At 46.8% G+C, this 20,084-nt stretch overlaps 1 protein-coding gene across 1 annotated transcript in view; it reads left to right on the plus strand.

The window, feature by feature from the left end:
• ehbp1 (EH domain binding protein 1) overlaps nt 1-20,084 on the plus strand; it is a gene marked incomplete at its 3' end in the record, with an annotated part of 223,343 nt that overhangs the window by 9,630 nt on the left and 193,629 nt on the right. Inside the window, 2 exon segments of the mRNA XM_045215207.1 lie at nt 17,767-17,824; nt 18,431-18,526. Of these exon segments, the coding sequence (XP_045071142.1) occupies nt 17,767-17,824; nt 18,431-18,526 (154 nt within the window).

The following is a 20,084-nucleotide window of genomic DNA, read 5'->3' on the forward strand; positions in this document are numbered from 1 at the left end:
GGAGTGGCCTAGTCAGTCTCCAGATCTCAACGCCATAGAAAATCTTTGGAGGGAGTTGAAAGTCTGTGTTGCCCAGCGACAGCCCCAAAACATCACTGCTCTAGAGGAGATCTGCATGGAGGAATGGGCCAAAATACCAGCAACAGTGTGTGAAAACCTTGTGAAGACTTCCAGAAAACGTTTGACCTGTGTCATTGCCAACAAAGGGTATATAACAAAGTATTGAGAAACTTTTGTTATTGACCAAATACTTATTTTCCACCATAATTTGCAAATAAATTCATTAAAAATCCTACAATGTGATTTTCTGGAATTTTTTTCCTCATTTTGTCTGGCATAGTTGATGTGTACATATGATGAAAATTACAGGCTTCTCTCATCTTTTTAAGTGGGAGAACTTGAACAATTTGTGGCTGACTAAATACTTTTTTCCCCCACTGTATATACACGGGGTACCTGGCTATATACACGGGGTACCTGGCTATATACACGGGGTACCGGCAACATAAGAAGGATGATTCCCACTGTTTTAGAATCTTATTCAGAAAGAATAGACTAAATCTGCAGTGCTGGCCAGTCATAATGGAGACACACACACACACACACACACACCAGTCCTGTTTGTAAGCTTCACCATATCCAGCTGCCTTGCACTCCCTCCAGATAAATTGTTTTTGCTCTCTCTCTCTTCTCCCTCTCTTCTCATGGTGTTTACACTTAACTGGTTCTGAGGGAGAGCACAATGTCAGGAGCACTCTGTCTGAGCATCAACACACAGCCTCTCAATCTGAGCATCAACACACAGCCTCTCAATCTGAGCATCAACACACAGCCTCTCAATCTGAGCATCAACACACAGCCTCTCAATCAGCATCAACACACAGCTTCTCAATCAGCATCAACACACAGCCTCTCAATCAGCATCAACACACAGCCTCTCAATCAGCATCAACACACAGCCTCTCAATCTGAGCATCAACACACAGCCTCTCAATCTGAGCATCAACACACAGCCTCTCAATCTGAGCATCAACACACAGCCTCTCAATCTGAGCATCAACACACAGCCTCTCAATCTGAGCATCAACACACAGCCTCTCAATCTGAGCATCAACACACAGCCTCTCAATCTGAGCATCAACACACAGCCTCTCAATCTGAGCATCAACACACATCCTCTCAATCAGCATCAACACACAGCCTCTCAATCAGCATCAACACACAGCCTTTAACCCACTAACTGCTACCAGCTCTCTCTGTCTTACACACACACAGACACACACACAGACAGACAGACAGACAGACAGACAGACAGACAGACTCGGGAAGGGATTAAAGAGGGCTATGAGTGTTTGAGAAGTGAGTCTCACTCTGGACTCCCCTGCCATCTGTCAGTTTCTCTCTCTCACACAGGCAACACATAGGCTACGTCATACTTACAGCAGGGAAATTCATATATTTACTGTGAGTTTGTGGGGGGGGGCTGCAAGCTGTTTATGGCTGGGACATTGTGTCTGTCGTATGGCTAGCATGTGTTCCTAAGAGTCATCTGTCTTTCAGCATGTGAGACGTAGCCAGAGCTGTGGTGGTCAGGACATTTTGTCAGCCAATAACTGCCGGTCTCACGGTAATTTACTGATAATTAATATAAACAAGTTTGGCATCTCATGGCTTCCACGCATAGCCTGCAAGCCACTGATGCAGACCTTTGGAACATCTACATTTAAAAAGTCTAATAAATCCATGTAATATAGCCTACACCTTCACAATCAATCAGTTATTTATTTTAGATAGGTCTAAAGAAACATGATATGAAGAAAACGTAGTCTATTTCAGAAGAACAGAATAGCATACTCTGAGTTGTCCTTATGTTAGGTCCTGATCTGGCTATGCCATATGGCTGTGGGCTACACTAGTTCATTTAGCAGACAAGATTTGCTTAGAATTCCGTGGCATTATTTTATAGTATGAATAATACAATTGAACATAGCTGGATAAAATAGAAAGGATATTTTCTCCAAACGATTTCCGAGGGTGTGCGCACATGCGGCTATTCTGTGTTGAGCGGTTAACAAAGAAACAGGTCCTCCTATATGCTTAATTTAGAGTTATTTATGCAACTTTAGTTGTGATACAAATGTTAGGCTATATGTTTAGATTTTTTATTCATTCTAAGGCTGTATGATGAGACTAATGATTATTTGAAAGAGTTGCGTTAAAGGCATGAGCTCTGATTTGTTTATTGTGCAGGCTGCACACACTTCATCAGTCTCTCATTCACAATTTGACAAGCACTTGATAATGCCTCAAATTTCCCGGCGGCATCCCCCTTGTGTGGCCGTAATGCCCCTTAAAAAATCCATGCCTTTTTTGTGGCCGTTGTGCCCTCGGGCTAAATATAATCATTATAATTCCCGGCTGCCAATCGCCGTGCTCCGAAGCACCTCTCACTCACATGTCTCTCTCAGATATCTCGATTCTTATTAGCCAATGCCTGTCACGTGATCAGGTCCTTCTAACAGGCATCTCAGCTCCGAAGTGGAGACGGACTAATCGGGGACGCAACTGTCCACGTCCCTCTTCTCCAATTCCGATGTTAGAAGAACTGTCCACATTTACCATCCAACAAGATGAGTAGGCCTAACGAACAGCAAAAGCACTAGCCTATGTCAATCTACTATCCCCCATAGTACAAACGTCGACCTATTCTATTGGTCAACTTGTCCTTCTGTGCGAGAAATAAATATTCCAAACATACTCTGGGACAGTTGTGGGATGCGATGGATCCCAAATTAATACAACCACTCGCATCAAAAAATACTATTAAAAGCAATGAGGCTGATGCAACAGTTCAGAACGTTTAGCTTCAAATGTTGATAAACTATTAGGCTATTTCTTCCCATTATAAGCGCAGCAATGCGCACACGGCAGTAGGCTATATGCGCAAATGTTCCAAAATGCAATCAATTAGTGGGAAAACGCTGTTCTCAAAAGTGACCGCAAATGCGATTTTAAGTATGTAATGCTTTATTGTAAAGGTGCATTTTTATGGTGAAAAATGATCTTCCCCAAACTTGAAACTCAGGCGCCGCCTATGTATTCCAGTTCTACACCGGTTGTAAAGCGAATGAATGTGCTTAATTTTAAGAAGTTATTTGGCCACTTTAGTTTTGATACAAACCTTATCAAAACATCTAGGCCTATGAGCTGGGCTACATGAGAGGTGTGACTATGATTAGAAAAAAATAAAGGCATTGTTTCCTGCCTTAGACTGGGCATCATTCACAAGTGATCATTCTTAATTTAATCTTGTCTTTACATATTCTAAATAATGTGTGTGAAATTAGTTTTGATTTAGAATGGACCATTATTCTTTACTAGATACAGACTGCCAGTCTCTGTCTCTTCTAGTTTCTCTACAGACTTCCAGTTTCTATCTCTACTGGTCTCTCTACAGACTGCCAGTCTGAAGGTCTGCTGTGTCAGAATGGGGCCAATAAAATAGGTTTTTATAGCTAAATCTCAATAAAAGAAACATTTCCATTACAGAAGCCAGAGAGCCAGTCAGAGAGGAAGAGGAAGAGACTCAGCAGAAACCATATTGACTTTCTCTTTCTCTCTCTCTCTCTTTCGCTCTCTTTCTCTCTCTTTCTCTCTCTTTCGCTCTCTTTCGCTCTCTTTCGCTCTCTTTCGCTCTCTCTCTCTCTCTCTCTCTCTCGCTCTCTCTCTCTCGCTCTCTCTCGCTCTCTCTCGCTCTCTTTCACTCACTCACTCACTCACACACACACACACACACACACACACACACACACACTGATCAGAGAGGTGCTTGACTCCTCACTCGACTCTCTAATACAGCCACTCCGTTGTTGGCTCTGTTTCACCACCTCTTACTCTGAGTGGTGTGTGTTGGGTCTATATCTCTGCTGTTATTTCTGTGTCTGGGGGTCAAGGGTCTAGTATGGCCCCGTAGCACTCAGCATACACACACACACACACACACTGCCAACACGGCAACATACTCCAGGGCTCCAGACTAACATTTTCCTCTGGTGGCACTGGTGCCACTAACTTCTTCCGTTGGTGACACCAGCCCATGATTTGGTCGCACCCAAAAAAAAATTGCGGCGTCACGCAGTAGAAAAAAATAGTAATCCTCGTATAATGTAATTCACAGCTTTATTAACAACTGTGTCATAGAGTACTGAGGTGGTATTCAATAAATAATGTGGAATGCATAATTCAAGATATTTTTAAGTGGAACCTAATTCAGTTACTGTCATGAAATTTGGGTTGACAATTAGGCTGTTGTTATATTTTACTGTTAAAGATGCATTATGCACCGAGTGGCGCTAGAGATCCTGGTTCGAGTCCAGGCTCTTTCGCAGCCGGCCGCGACCAGGAGACCCATGGGGCGGCGCACAATTGGCCCAGCGTCGTCCAGGTTAGGGGAGGGTTTGGCCGGCAGGGATGTTCTTGTCCCGTCACGCACTAGTGACTACTGTGGCGGGCCGGGCGCAGTGCACGCTGACACGGTCGCCAGATGTACGGTGTTTCCTCCGACACATTGGTGCGGCTGGCTTCCGGGTTAAACAGTGCGGAAGCAGTGCGGCTTGGCAGGGTCGTGTTTCGGAGGACGCACGGCTCTCGACCTTCGCCACTCCGGAGTCCGTACGGGAGTTGCAGCGATGGGACAAGACTGTAACTACCAATTGGATACCACGAAATTGGGGAGAAAAAGGGGTAAAAAAATTATATTTAAACCCCCCCTTTCTATGCTTACCGTTCTTTGGCAATGTTAACACGTTTCCCATGCCAATAAAGCCCTTACATTGAATTTAAATGGAATTGAATTAGAGAGAGAGAGAGAATACATTTCAGCCTCTCTCTACCCCCAACCATCCTCCCTTCCAATCTCTTCCCTATACATTTCAGCCTCTCTCTCTACCTCACCACCCCCAACCTCTCTTCTCTTCCTGTTCCTCCCTTTCTGTGACACACAGAAAAAGCAGTGTAATATAATATCTGAAGTACTTCCTCTGAGACTACAGATAGTTAACTACAGTATCCTGTCACGCCCTCCACTTCCAGTTACCACATCCTCTTTGTCTGCTTGCCTGCTGAGTGTAGACTCCTAGAGATATCTAAGCCCCTGCTCTCCCCCACTCTCTTTCTTCTCTCTCTCTCTCCTCTCTCTCGTTCTCTCTCTCTTGTTCTCTCTCTCTCGTTCTCTCTTGTTCTCTCTCGTTCTCTCTCGTTCTCTCTCTCTCTCGTTCTCTGGTTCTCTCTCTCATTTTCTCTCTCTCTCTCGTTTTCTCTCTCTCTCGTTCTCTCTCTCTCTCGTTCTCTCTCTCTCTCGTTCTCTCTCTCTCTCTCGTTCTCTCTCTCTCTCGTTCTCTCTCTCTCGTTCTCTCTCTCGTTCTCTCTCTCTCTCTCGTTCTCTCTCTCTCTCTCTCGTTCTCTCTCTCTCTCGTTCTCTCTCTCTCTCTCGTTCTCTCTCTCTCTCTCGTTCTCTCTCTCTCTCTCGTTCTCTCTCTCTCTCTCGTTCTCTCTCTCTCTCTCGTTCTCTCTCTCTCTCTCTCGTTCTCTCTCTCTCTCTCGTTCTCTCTCTCTCTCGTTCTCTCTCTCGTTCTCTCTCTCTCGTTCTCTCTCTTGTTCTCTCTCTCGTTCTCTCTCGCTCTCTCTCATTCTCTCTCTCTCGTTATCTCTCGCTCTCTCTCGTTCTCTCTCTCGTTATCTCTCTCATTCTCTCGTTCTCTCTCTCTCCTCCTCTCTCTCATTCTCTCTCGCTCTCGTTCTCTTGTTCCCTCTCGTTCTCTCTCTCTCATTCTCTCATCCCCTCTTTCTCTTTTTAAAAAAACACTTTCTTGTCTCTGTCTTCAGTTGTGTCAAATGGGGACATTCTGCCTTGATTCATGTGGTGCAAGAGAAGGTGGAGGGAGTGTGTGTTTGTGTGTCTGCATGTGAGTGTGTATGTGTCTATCACAGTACTGCACACACACACACACACACACACACACTCCACTATGCGTCCTGAATCTCCTGAAGGTCTGGATAGATTTCTTTCCCCCAGAATGAATCTGATAATGATGAGACTTGTCTCTGTCAGATATATGCCTTTAATACACAGACCCAAATCCCACTAATTGACCAATGTCTGCTTCTTGTTGCCTGCTTGTTGGTATATCTGAAAGGGGGAGGGGGTATAAAACATGGCCACTTAAAAGCCACATAAAGACCTGGTCATGATTCCTGCATTTTCCATTTAACCAAAATACAGAAATAGGGTCTGTGTGAATGGTTCTCTTTTTTTGTAGGTAAATTCCCTAACACTTCCGTTGTTTAACACCTAATTTGAACTACAAACAGCCCCCATGGTTTAACCCCTCCTCCCCTCCCCACCCCTCCCAGTTTGCCAGTTACCCTGCAAATAAGTGGTAACTAAGGGGCTGTTTGAAAGTCTGTCATATACACATTGCCTTAGAAGATGTGGTATATTACCTGTAAAAAAAATATGTCTGAAATGGGTGCTAGTTTCTTCCTTCTTCCAGCCTCTTACTTTGTCTCTCTGTCTCTCTCTGAGTGTAGACTGAGAGGCAGAGAGACTCTCTCTTTGTCTCTGTCTCTCTCTGTCTCTCTCTGTCTCTCTCTGTCTCTCTCTGTCTCTCTCTGTCTCTCTCTCTCTTTGTCTCTCTGTGTCTCTGTCTCTCTCTCTCTCTCTGTCTCTGTCTCTCTCTGTCTTTTTCTCTCGGTCTCTCTGTCTCTCTCTGAGTGTAGACTGAGAGACAGAGAGACAGAGAGAGACCGACAAACAGAGAGACAGACAGAGACAGAGAGACATAGAGAGACTCTGTCTCTATGTTTCTATGTCTCTCTGTCTGTCGGTCTCTGTCTCTCTGTGTCTCGGTCTCTCTCTCTCTCTCTCTCTCTCATATTTCAATTCAAGGGGCTTTATTGGCATGGGAAACATGTGTTAACATTGCCAAAGCAAGTGAAACAGATAATAAACAAAAGTGAAATAAATAAGAAAAAATGTACAGTAAACATTACACTCACAGTTCCAAAATAATAAAGACATTTCTAATGTCATTATGTCTATATACAGTGTTGTAACGATGTGCAAATAGTTAAAGTACAAAAGGGAAAATAAATAAACATAAATATGGGTTGTATTTACAATTGTGTTTGTTCTTCACTGGTTGCCCTTTTCTTGTGGCAACAGTTCACAAATCTGGGATTACACACTGTGGTATTTCACCTAATAGATATGAGAGTTTATCAAAATTGGGTTTGTTTTCGAATTCTTTGTGGGTCTGTGTAATCTGAGGGAAAAATCTCTCTCTCTGTCAGATATTTTCCAGTAGTTTCTTCCCTCCAGTATATCACATGGAGCACCCTCTTTCTCCTTCTTTTACTCCCTCTTCCTCAGTTTCTCTGTCTGCCCTACAGCCTGGAAGGTGTGACGTGTTGTCCCAGGGCAGCCATGTTGTCCCAGGGCGGCCATGTTGTCCCAGGGCGGCCATGTTGTCCCAGGACTGCCATGTTGTCCCAGGGCAGCCATGTTGTCCCAGGGCAGCCATGTTGTCCCAGGGCAGCCATGTTGTCCCAGGGCAGCCATGTTGTCCCAGGGCTGCCATGTTGTCCCAGGGCAGCCATGTTGTCCCAGGGCAGCCATGTTGTCCCAGGGCTGCCATGTTGTCCCAGGGCTGCCATGTTGTCCCAGGGCGGCCATGTTGTCCCAGGGCGGCCATGTTGTCCCAGGGCGGCCATGTTGTCCCAGGGCGGCCATGTTGTCCCAGGGCGGCCATGTTGTCCCAGGGCGGCCATGTTGTCCCAGGGCGGCCATGTTGTCCCAGGGCGGCCATGTTGTCCCAGGGCGGCCATGTTGTCCCAGGGCGGCCATGTTGTCCCAGGGCGGCCATGTGGAAAACAAGTGATAGATGCTAAAATCAGAGGGCTGTAGTGCCGGACATGGAGAGGAGTCGGGCCTGTGGATCTGACGACATGGAGAGGAGGCAGGCCTGTGGATCTGACGACATGGAGAGGAGTCAGGCCTGTGGATCTGACGACATGGAGAGGAGGCAGGCCTGTGGATCTGACGACATGGAGAGGAGTCAGGCCTGTGGATCTGACGACATGGAGAGGAGGCGGGCCTGTGGATCTGACGACATGGAGAGGAGTCGGGCCTGTGGATCTGACGACATGGAGAGGAGTCGGGCCTGTGGATCTGACGACATGGAGAGGAGTCGGGCCTGTGGATCTGACGACATGGAGAGGAGTCGGGCCTGTGGATCTGACGACATGGAGAGGAGTCGGGCCTGTGGATCTGACGACATGGAGAGGAGTCAGGCCTGTGGATCTGACGACATGGAGAGGAGTCAGGCCTGTGGATCTGACGACATGGAGAGGAGTCAGGCCTGTGGATCTGACGACATGGAGAGGAGTCAGGCCTGTGGATCTGACGACATGGAGAGGAGTCAGGCCTGTGGATCTGACGACATGGAGAGGAGTCAGGCCTGTGGATCTGACGACATGGAGAGGAGTCAGGCCTGTGGATCTGACGACATGGAGAGGAGTCAGGCCTGTGGATCTGACGACATGGAGAGGAGTCAGGCCTGTGGATCTGACGACATGGAGAGGAGTCAGGCCTGTGGATCTGACGACATGGAGAGGAGTCAGGCCTGTGGATCTGACGACATGGAGAGGAGTCAGGCCTGTGGATCTGACGACATGGAGAGGAGTCAGGCCTGTGGATCTGACGACATGGAGAGGAGTCGGGCCTGTGGATCTGACGACATGGAGAGGAGTCGGGCCTGTGGATCTGACGACATGGAGAGGAGTCGGGCCTGTGGATCTGAGTCATGGAGAGGAGTCGGGCCTGTGGATCTGACGACATGGAGAGGAGTCGGGCCTGTGGATCTGACGACATGGAGAGGAGTCGGGCCTGTGGATCTGACGACATGGAGAGGAGTCGGGCCTGTGGATCTGACGACATGGAGAGGAGTCAGGCCTGTGGATCTGACGACATGGAGAGGAGTCAGGCCTGTGGATCTGACGACATGGAGAGGAGTCAGGCCTGTGGATCTGACGACATGGAGAGGAGTCAGGCCTGTGGATCTGACGACATGGAGAGGAGTCGGGCCTGTGGATCTGACGACATGGAGAGGAGTCGGGCCTGTGGATCTAACGACATGGAGAGGAGTCGGGCCTGTGGATCTGACGACATGGAGAGGAGTCGGGCCTGTGGATCTGACGACATGGAGAGGAGTCGGCCTGTGGATCTGACGACATGGAGAGGAGGCGGGCCTGTGGATCTGACGACATGGAGAGGAGGCGGGCCTGTGGATCTGACGACATGGAGAGGAGTCGGGCCTGTGGATCTGACGACATGGAGAGGAGTCGGGCCTGTGGATCTGACGACATGGAGAGGAGGCAGGCCTGTGGATCTGACGACATGGAGAGGAGTCAGGCCTGTGGATCTGACGACATGGAGAGGAGTCGGGCCTGTGGATCTGACGACATGGAGAGGAGTCGGGCCTGTGGATCTGACGACATGGAGAGGAGTCGGGCCTGTGGATCTGACGACATGGAGAGGAGTCGGGCCTGTGGATCTGACGACATGGAGAGGAGTCGGGCCTGTGGATCTGACGACATGGAGAGGAGTCGGGCCTGTGGATCTGACGACATGGAGAGGAGTCGGGCCTGTGGATCTGACGACATGGAGAGGAGTCGGGCCTGTGGATCTGACGACATGGAGAGGAGTCGGGCCTGTGGATCTGACGACATGGAGAGGAGTCGGGCCTGTGGATCTGACGACATGGAGAGGAGTCGGGCCTGTGGATCTGACGACATGGAGAGGAGTCGGGCCTGTGGATCTGACGACATGGAGAGGAGTCGGGCCTGTGGATCTGACGACATGGAGAGGAGTCAGGCCTGTGGATCTGACGACATGGAGAGGAGTCAGGCCTGTGGATCTGACGTGTGTGTTTGTATTTGTGTGCGAGTGCGTTGGTAGCAGGGATGTGTTTGTGTGTACAATAGGACTTCTAAGGGAGTATGCGAACACACTTGTTCGGTTCGGATAGGCGCCAGCCGAACTGAAGCGTGCTGAGGCCTTTACTGAGGGACTGTGTGTGTGTGTGTGTGTGTGTGTGTGTGTGTGTGTGTGTGTGTGTGTGTGTGTGTGTGTGTGTGTGTGTGTATTACTGAGGGAGAGAAACTCATCTAGAAATCAGACAGTCTTAGTTGGATGGTCTGAGGATGAATGGTTAGAATTGTACACTGTGTACGGCACAGCCCTGGGGTCAGACATGATGTGTGTGCATGTCTTTCTCTGATATGACACACATTCTGTCTTGTGGGACAATAGCTTCTCTGTGTGGGCCTCCGCTGCAGTCACCCTATTCTCTTCTCTTCTCTCTCTCTCTCTGTTCTCTTTCTCTCTCTCTCTCTCTCTCTCTCTTCTCTCTCTCTCTCTCTTCTCTCTCTCTCTCTCTGTTCTCTCTCTCTCTCTCTGTTCTCTCTCTCTCTCTCTCTCTCTGTTCTCTCTCTCTCTCTCTCTCTCTCTCTCTCTCTCTCTCTCTCTCTCTCTCTGTTCTCTCTCTCTCTGTCTCTCTCTCTCTCTCTCTCTCTCTCTCTCTCTGTTCTCTCTCTCTCTCTCTGTTCTCTCTCTCTCTCTGTTCTCTCTCTCTCTCTCTCTCTCTCTCTGTTCTCTCTCTCTCTCTGTGTTCTCTCTCTCTCTGTTTTCTCTCTCTCTCTCTGTTTTCTCTCTCTGTTCTCTCTCTCTCTCTGTTCTCTCTCTGTTTTCTCTCTCTCTCTGTTCTCACTCTCTGTTCTCTCTGTTCTCTCTGTTCTCTCTCTCTCTCTGTTCTCTCTCTCTCTCTGCTTTCTCTCTCTCTGTTCTCTCTCTCTGTTCTCTCTCTCTCTGTTCTCTCTCTCTCTCTGTTCTCTCCCTCTCTGTTCTCTCTCTGTTCTCTCTCTCTCTGTTCTCTCTCTCTCTCTGTCCTCTCCCTCTCTGTCACACTGACAGTCAGTGTTTCCCACTAGAGTACTCCTTAGGCATGACACAGACACACACCCACCCATCATACCTGTTCATTGGCTGGTATAAAGTAGGTTTGGACGGTATCCAGATTTTCATATCGTTTTTGTATACGGTATCACCGGAAGTGCACACAATTTCAATTTTTTTATTTATTTTTATTTTAAAAAATTTAAGCAACAGGGATGTCCCTGCTGTAACCAAGAAGCTTGATCTTGACATCTAGCAAACCAGATGCATAGCTGGAACCCTGAGCTGGATATCATTTATTTGACATATCTTAGATTTCTTATAGTTATACTGAACTGATAGTTATAAGCAGTGGTGGAGCACTCACCCCTGCCCCCAACCCAAAAGGTATATATATATTTATCTCGCCCAAGCTTAGTATGAAGTGCCTGAGCCACAGCAGAACAGTCAGAACTACAGGAAAGACCTGGACTGGACTGGTCCCAGATGGATTCTGGAATTCCTCTCCTACACTTTCTTCACCAGTTTGTCTCTCTCTGTCTCTCTCTGTCTCTCTCTGTCTCTCTCTGGCTCTCTCTGGCTCTCTCTGGCTCTCTCTGGCTCTCTCTGGCTCTCTCTGGCTCTCTCTCGCTCTCTCTCGCTCTCTCGCTCTCTCTTTGTCTCTCTTCCTGATTCTGTCTCTTTCGATCTCACCCACGTACATAGAGTAGGACAGTCACTCACAGCCAATACACCCAAACAGAGTCCTATCATATCAACACACAGGCCTAGGAGTGCAGGAGGAGGCCAATCATATCAACACACAGGCCTAGGAGTGCAGGAGGAGGCCAATCATATCAACACATAGGCCTAGGAATGCAGGAGGAGGCCAATCATATCAACACACAGGACTAGGAGTGCAGGAGGAGGCCAATCATATTAACACACAGGCCTAGGAGTGCAGGAGGAGGCCAATCATATCAACACACAGGCCTAGGAGTGCAGGAGGAGGCCAATCATATCAACACACAGGCCTAGGAGTGCAGGAGGAGGCCAATCATATCAACACACAGGCTTAGGAGTGTAGGAGGAGGCCAATCATATCAACACACAGGCCTAGGAGTGCAGGAGGAGGCCAATCATATCAACACACAGGACTAGGAGTGCAGGAGGAGGCCAATCATATCAACACACAGGCTTAGGAGTGTAGGAGGAGGCCAATCATATCAACACACAGGCCTAGGAGTGCAGGAGGAGGCCAATCATATCAACACACAGGACTAGGAGTGCAGGAGGAGGCCAATCATATCAACACACAGGCCTAGGAGTGCAGGAGGAGGCCAATCATATCAACACACAGGCCTAGGAGTGCAGGAGGATTCCTTGCTCAGGGGTCAGATTATCTGCAGTATGAGGCTCAGCAAGCACTGCGGTTGCTGAATGTTGGTGTGTGTTCCCAATTCTGTTCCCCTCTCTGATACTGAAGGGGTGTAATGAAAGGTACAGTGGGTTTGTCTCTTTGCACCTGTTTCAGCTGTCTGTCAGTGTGTTAGCCTTACCTGTATGGTTGATATGATATTATTGGCCTCTTACCTGTATGGTTGATATGATATTATTGGCCTCTTACCTGTATGGTTGATATGATATTATTGGCCTCTTACCTGTATGGTTGATATGATATTATTGGCCTCTTACCTGTATGGTTGATATGATAATATTGGCATCTTACCTGTATGGTTGATATGATATTATTGGCCTCTTACCTGTATGGTTGATATGATATTATTGGCCTCTTACCTGTATGGTTGATATGATAATATTGGCCTCTTACCTGTATGGTTGATATGATAATATTGGCCTCTTACCTGTATGGTTGATATGATAATATTGGCCTCTTACCTGTATGGTTGATATGAAATTATTGGCCTCTTACCTGTATGGTTGATATGATAATATTTGACTCTTACCTGTATGGTTGATATGATAATATTGGCCTCTTACCTGTATGGTTGATATGATATTATTGGCCTCTTACCTGTATGGTTGATATGATAATATTTGACTCTGTGTTTTTGTATTAGCTCTAGCTGTGTGTCTCCTCTGGTCTGTGAGTGTGTCTCACCTCTGGTTTGGTCTGTGAGTGTGTCTCACCTCTGGTTTGGTCTGTGAGTGTGTCTCACCTCTGGTCTGGTCTGTGAGTGTGTCTCCCCTCTGGTCTGGTCTGTGAGTGTGTCTCCCCTCAGGTCTGGTCTGTGAGTGTCTGCCTTCTGGTCTGTGAGTGTGTCTCCCCTCTGGTCTGGTCTGTGATGTATTTGGCGCCGACGAAGATGGCAGCCTCGCGACTAGCTCTTAGGAAACTTTGCCATATTTAGTTTTTTTATGTATTATTTTTTACATTATTAGCTCAGAAAGTGTTTTATATCATTACATACAGCCGGGAAAAACTATTGGATATCAGAGCGGCGGTAACTCACCAGAACTAACAGCATTACGACCAGGAATACGTCTTTCCCGAAGCAGATCCTTTGTTTGCTCTCCCCAGGGCAACTGAACTGATTCCAGCGGCTGACCCAAAACATCGCCGGCGGAGGAGAGGCACTCGGAGCGGCCTGCTGTTCGACTTAGGAGGCGCGCACACCACCCACTGCTTCCAAGTATACTACTCGCTAATGTTCAGTCTTTGGATATCAAAGTCGACGAGTTCAGGGCAAGGATTTCTTCCCAGAGAGACATCAGGGCCTGTAACATACATTGTTTCACAGAAACATGGCTCTCTGGGGATATTCTGTCAGAATCGGTCCAGCCAGATGGGTTCTCAGTTCATCGCGCAGACAGAAATAAATATCTCTCCGGGAAGCAGAAGGGCGAAGGTGTGTGTTTCATGATTAACGACTCATGGTGTAATTGTAGTAACATACAGGAACTCAAGTCCTTTTGTTCACCCGACCTAGAATACCTCATAATCAAATGCAGACCGTATTATTTCACAAGAGAATTTTCTTCGGTTATAGTCACGGCCGTGTATATCCCCCCTCAAGCCATTTTTGAGGACTAGGCTGCCGAAGTTCTATCAACATATCGACTGTTGTACTCGGGCAGCTAAAATTCTCAACCATTTCTATTCGAACTTCTGGGATGCTTATAAGGCCCTCCCCTGCCCTCCTTTCGGCAAATCTGACCACGACTCCATTTTGATCCTCCCTTCCTATAGGCAGAAACTCAAGCAGGAAGTACCCCTGCTAAGGACTATTCAACGCTGGTCTGACCAATCGGAATCCACGCTTCAAGATTGTTTTGATCACGCAGACTGGGATATGTTCCGGGTAGCTTGCGAAAATAATTTAGACGAATACACTGAAACGGTGACTGAAGTTATCAGGAAGTGTATAGGAGATGTTGTGCCCACTGTGACTATTAAAACCTCCCCTAACCAGACGACACCGTCGTCTTGCTTCCGGTCAAGCTAAAACACTTTCTTCGCCCGCTTTGAGGATAACACAGTGCCACCGACGCAGCCCACTACCAAGGACTGTGGGCTCTCCTCCTCCGTGGCCGACGTGAGTAAGACATTTAAGCATGTTAACCCCTGCAAGACTGCCGGCCCAGACGGCATCCCTAGCCGCGTCCTCAGAGCATGCGCAGACCAGCTGGCTGGTGTGTTTACAGACATAATCAATCTCTCCCTTTCCCAGTCTGCTGTTCCCACATGCTTCAAAATGGCCACCGTTGTTCCTGTACCCAAGAAAGCAAAGGTAACTAAACTAAATGACTATCGCCCCGTAGCACTCACCTCTGTCATCATGAAGTGCTTTGCGAGACTAGTCAAGGATCATATCACCTCTTCCTTACCTGTCAGCCTAGACCCACTTCAATTTGCTTACCGCCCCAATAGATCCACAGACGATGCAATCGCCATCACGCTGCCCTATCCCATCTGGACAAGAGGAATACCTATGTAAGAATGCTGTTCATTGACTATAGCTCAGCATTCAACACCATAGTACCCTCCAAGCTCATCATTAAGCTGAAGGCCCTGGGTCTGAACCCCGCCCTGTGCAACTGGGTCCTGGACTTCCTAAATGGCCACCCCAGGTGGTGAAGGTAGGAAACAACACCTCCACTTCGCTGATCCTCAACACTGGGGCCCCACAAGGGTGCGTGCTCAGCCCCCTCTTGTACTCCCTGTTCACCCATGACTGCGTGGCCAAGCACGCCTCCAACTCAATCAGCAAGTTTGCAGACGACACAACAGTAGTAGGCTTGATTACCAACAATGACGAGACAGCCTACAGGGACGAGGTGAGGGCTCTGGGAGTGTGGTGCCAGGAACATAACCTCTCACTCAACGTCAGCAAAACAAAGGAGATGATCGTGGACATCAGGAAACAGCAGAGGGTGCACCCCCCTATCCAAATCGACGGGACTGCAGTGGACAAGGTGGAAAGCTTCAAGTTCCTTGGCGTACACATCACTGACAAACTGAAATGGTCCACCCACGCAGACAGTGTGGTGAAGAAGGTGCAACAGAGAAATTTGGCTTGGCACCTAAAACCCTCACAAACTTTTACAGATGCACAATTGAGAGCATCCTGTCGGGCTGTATCACCGCCTGGTACGGCAACTGCACCACCCGCAACCGCAGGGCTCTCCAGAGGGTGGTGCGGTCTGCCGAACGCATTACCGGGGGCAAACTACCCGCCGTCCAGGACACCTACAGCACCCGATGTCACAGAAGGCCAAAAAGATCATCAAGGACATCAACCACCCGAGCCACTGCCTGTTCACCCCGCTATCATCCAGAAGGCGAGGTCAGTACAGGTGCCTCAAAGCTGGGACAGAGAGACTGAAAAACAGCTTCTATCTCAAGGCCATCAGACTGTTAAATAGCCATCACTAGCACATTAGAGGCTGCTGCTGCCTATAGAAATCACTGGTCACTTTAATAATGTTGACATATCTTGCTCATCTCAAATGTATATACTGTATTCTACAATATTCTACTGTATCTTAGTCCATGCCGCTCGTCCAAATATATATTCTTAATTAATTCCTTACTTAGATTTGTGTGTATTGGGTATATGTTGTGAAATTGTTAGATATTGCTGCACTGTCGGAGCTAGAAACACAAGCATTTCGCTACACCCACTAAACACGTGTATGTGACAAATAATATTTGATTTGAGTGTCTCCCCTCTGGTCTGGTCTGTGTCTGCATCAGTCCACATTGACTAGGTCAGGGGTCATCATTCATTTATACTGGTCTGCATCAGTCCACATTGACTAGGTCAGGGGTCATCATTCATTTATACTGGACTGCATCTGTCCACAGAGACTAGGTCAGGGGTCATCATTCATTTATACTGGTCTGCATCAGTCCACAGAGACTAGGTCAGGGGTCATCATTCATTTATACTGGTCTGCATCAGTCCACAGAGACTAGGTCAGGGGTCATCATTCATTTATACTGGTCTGCATCAGTCCACAGAGACTAGGTCAGGGGTCATCATTCATTTATACTGGTCTGCATCAGTCCACATTGACTAGGTCAGGGGTCATCATTCATTTATACTGGTCTGCATCAGTCCACATTGACTAGGTCAGAGGTCATCATTCATTTATACTGGTCTGCATCAGTCCACACTGACTAGGTCAGGGGTCATCATTCATTTATACTGGTCTGCATCAGTCCACATTGACTAGGTCAGGGGTCATCATTCATTTATACTGGACTGCATCAGTCCACAGAGACTAGGTCAGGGGTCATCATTCATTTATACTGGACTGCATCAGTCCACAGAGACTAGGTCAGGGGTCATCATTCATTTATACTGGTCTGCATCAGTCCACATTGACTAGGTCAGGGGTCATCATTCATTTATACTGGTCTGCATCAGTCCACATTGACTAGGTCAGGGGTCATCATTCATTTATACTGGTCTGCATCAGTCCACATTGACTAGGTCAGAGGTCATCATTCATTTATACTGGTCTGCATCAGTCCACACTGACTAGGTCAGGGGTCATCATTCATTTATACTGGTCTGCATCAGTCCACATTGACTAGGTCAGGGGTCATCATTCATTTATACTGGACTGCATCAGTCCACAGAGACTAGGTCAGGGGTCATCATTCATTTATACTGGACTGCATCAGTCCACAGAGACTAGGTCAGGGGTCATCATTCATTTATACTGGTCTGCATCAGTCCACATTGACTAGGTCAGGGGTCATCATTCATTTATACTGGTCTGCATCAGTCCACATTGACTAGGTCAGGGGTCATCATTCATTTATACTGCAGCAGGACTCTGTGTGTTGTATCGGACATGGGTCTCTGTTGTACTGTGCTGGGATGTGTTCAGGGGAGTGTATTTCTTTGTGGAACGTGGACACGCTAGTTCATACAGCGTTCGTGAAATTTCTCTTGGACACAGAAACTCAATGCCTAGGCGGGATTTGAACCCACAACCTTGAGTGTGCCAGCACCTCGCTCCTACCCACTGAGCCACCTGAATGGACTGTGTACTACTGTAGTTATAGGGGGACATAGTACCACACAGCGCATTAGGAAATGAGGCTCTAGGCCGGGTTACTGTAAAGTGCTGATGTAAAAATGGCTTTATAAAATAGATTTGATTGATTGAATGAATCATGGAAAGACATGGCTAGAGGGCACACAGGTCAAACCTTTCCCTTATTAAATGGCCGGTCTGTGATATGATCATCTCCAGACTGTCCTCTCCTCATCCATCCTCCTTCCTCTGTTCTTTTCCAGGCAGCCAGACAAGCTGGTAGTGGTGTGGACGCGCAGGAGCCGACGGAAGTCCTCCAAGGTGTGTGTCCTGTTAGCTCTGTGTCTTGGTAGCACTTCAGGCTGTTTAGCTGGAAGTAGGAAGTAGGAGGCAGGCTAATTCCCTGGGGAGAGATATAGTGTACAACCTTCTATAGTATTTGTTCAGAGTTTATTATTCGTTGCTCTGCACCTTGGCAGGCATTTGGGTAAGGGTCTTTACCCTTCATGTTATATTTAGTGATTTAAAGTGTATTTATTGTGTTCTCTGTCTCTCTCTCTGTCTCTGTGTGTCTATCTCTCTCTGTCTCTGTGTGTCTGTCTCCTCTGTCTCTGTGTGTCTGTCTCCCTCTGTGTTTCTGTCACTCTGTGTGTCTCTGTCACTCTGTGTTTCTCTGTCACTCTGTCTCTCTGTCACTCTGTGTTTCTCTGTCACTCTGTCTCTCTGTCACTCTGTGTGTCTCTGTCACTCTGTGTCTCTCTGTCACTCTGTGTCTCTCTGTCTCTCTCTTCCTCTCTCAAATCAATACAAATTGCTTTATTGGCATGGGAAACATAGATAATAAACAAAAGTTAAATAAACAATCAGAAATGCAAATAGTTAAAGTACAAAAGGGAAAATAAATCAACTCTCTCAATCTCTCCCCAGGCTCACAGTTGGCAGCCAGGCATCAAGAACCCCTACCGAGGAGTGGTGGTTTGGCCTGTACCAGAAAACATAGAAATCACTGTCACACTCTTCAAGGTAGGTTTTCTGTGTGTGTGTTTCACTCTGTTTCCTGTGTGTGTGTGAGAGAGACTGGTATTTCAACATGCTGATCTCTTGCTGACAGGCTAGCTGGTGTAGAAGCAAACAGGTACACATCTAATCTGTTACAACTGTAGGCTGAGGTTGTGTAACAAGTCAAAGGTAAACATTTAATCTGTTACAACTGTAGGCTGAGGTTGTGTAACAAGTCAAAGGTACACATCTAATATATCACAACTGTAGGCTGAGGTTGTGTAACAAGTCAAAGGTACACATCTAATCTGTTACAACTGTAGGCTGAGGTTGTGTAACAAGTCAAAGGTACACATCTAATCTGTTACAACTGTAGGCTGAGGTTGTGTAACAAGTCAAAGGTAAACATTTAATCTGTTACAACTGTAGGCTGAGGTTGTGTAACAAGTCAAAGGTACACATCTAATATATCACAACTGTAGGCTGAGGTTGTGTAACAAGTCAAAGGTAAACATCTAATCTGTTACAACTGTAGGCTGAGGTTGTGTAACAAGTCAAAGGTAAACATCTAATCTGTTACAACTGTAGGCTGAGGTTGTGTAACAAGTCAAAGGTAAACATCTAATCTGTTACAACTGTAGGCTGAGGTTGTGTAACAAGTCAAAGCTACACATAGTAGCCAGGGCCTGTATCCATAAAGCGTCTCAGAGTAGTAGTTGGGGTTGGGTACCTTCATTCCGTGCCTGTGCCGTACCAGGAAATACGCTATTACCGGTAGTGCACACAAGGGGCGCTATATATAAAAAATAAAAATAAAACATAAACGTCACTCACCAGAATGCGAACAAGTACTAAGGAATCCCCAATAGCGGAAGCTAGGTAAACGCGGGAAGAGCGCAAGCAAACATTTACTAAGACAGACAACCCAGCTCATAAAGTTATGCAAGTATCTATATATATATATATATATATATATATATATGCGAGAGAAAAAAAACTAAAAACATATGGGGGAATGGAAGTGATGCAGACAATTACATTGATGGAAGTTACAATCTATCTGCAATATTAAAGCTTATCTACCCCCTAAGAAGAAAAAAAAAGATCCCTGCTATTTGTTTTGTGCGTGCCGCAAACTGCATTTTGAGATACTTGCATAACTTTATGAGCTGGGTTGTCTGTCTTAGTAAATGTTTGCTTGCGCTCTTCCCGCGTTTACCTAGCTTCCACTTCCCTTTATTACTTTCCAACCCCCACCATCCCTTCCCTAATTCATGCTTATACATACTATATACATTTTATGGACACAGTCACTAATTATATTTTGTTTGTTTTTGCTCCTGAACTTCCTCCGATCATTTTCATGATGTCCATCTGGTATGCTTCTGTATAGCAGGGATCTTAATCCAGGAGGGGATTGTCTCTGCTGTTGTTACCAAGAAGCTTCATCTTGCAAGCTAACGTTAGCCACTTAGCTAGCGTTAGCAAAACTCAGCTGGAGAGAATTTATTTGGCACATCTTAGATAGTTCACTTAATAGTTATTATATATCTGGCAAACATGAGTAGTGAATTTCATACAG

This window comes from Coregonus clupeaformis, chromosome 1 (assembly GCF_020615455.1).
Source record: "Coregonus clupeaformis isolate EN_2021a chromosome 1, ASM2061545v1, whole genome shotgun sequence".
Taxonomy (NCBI): Eukaryota; Metazoa; Chordata; class Actinopteri; order Salmoniformes; family Salmonidae; genus Coregonus; species Coregonus clupeaformis.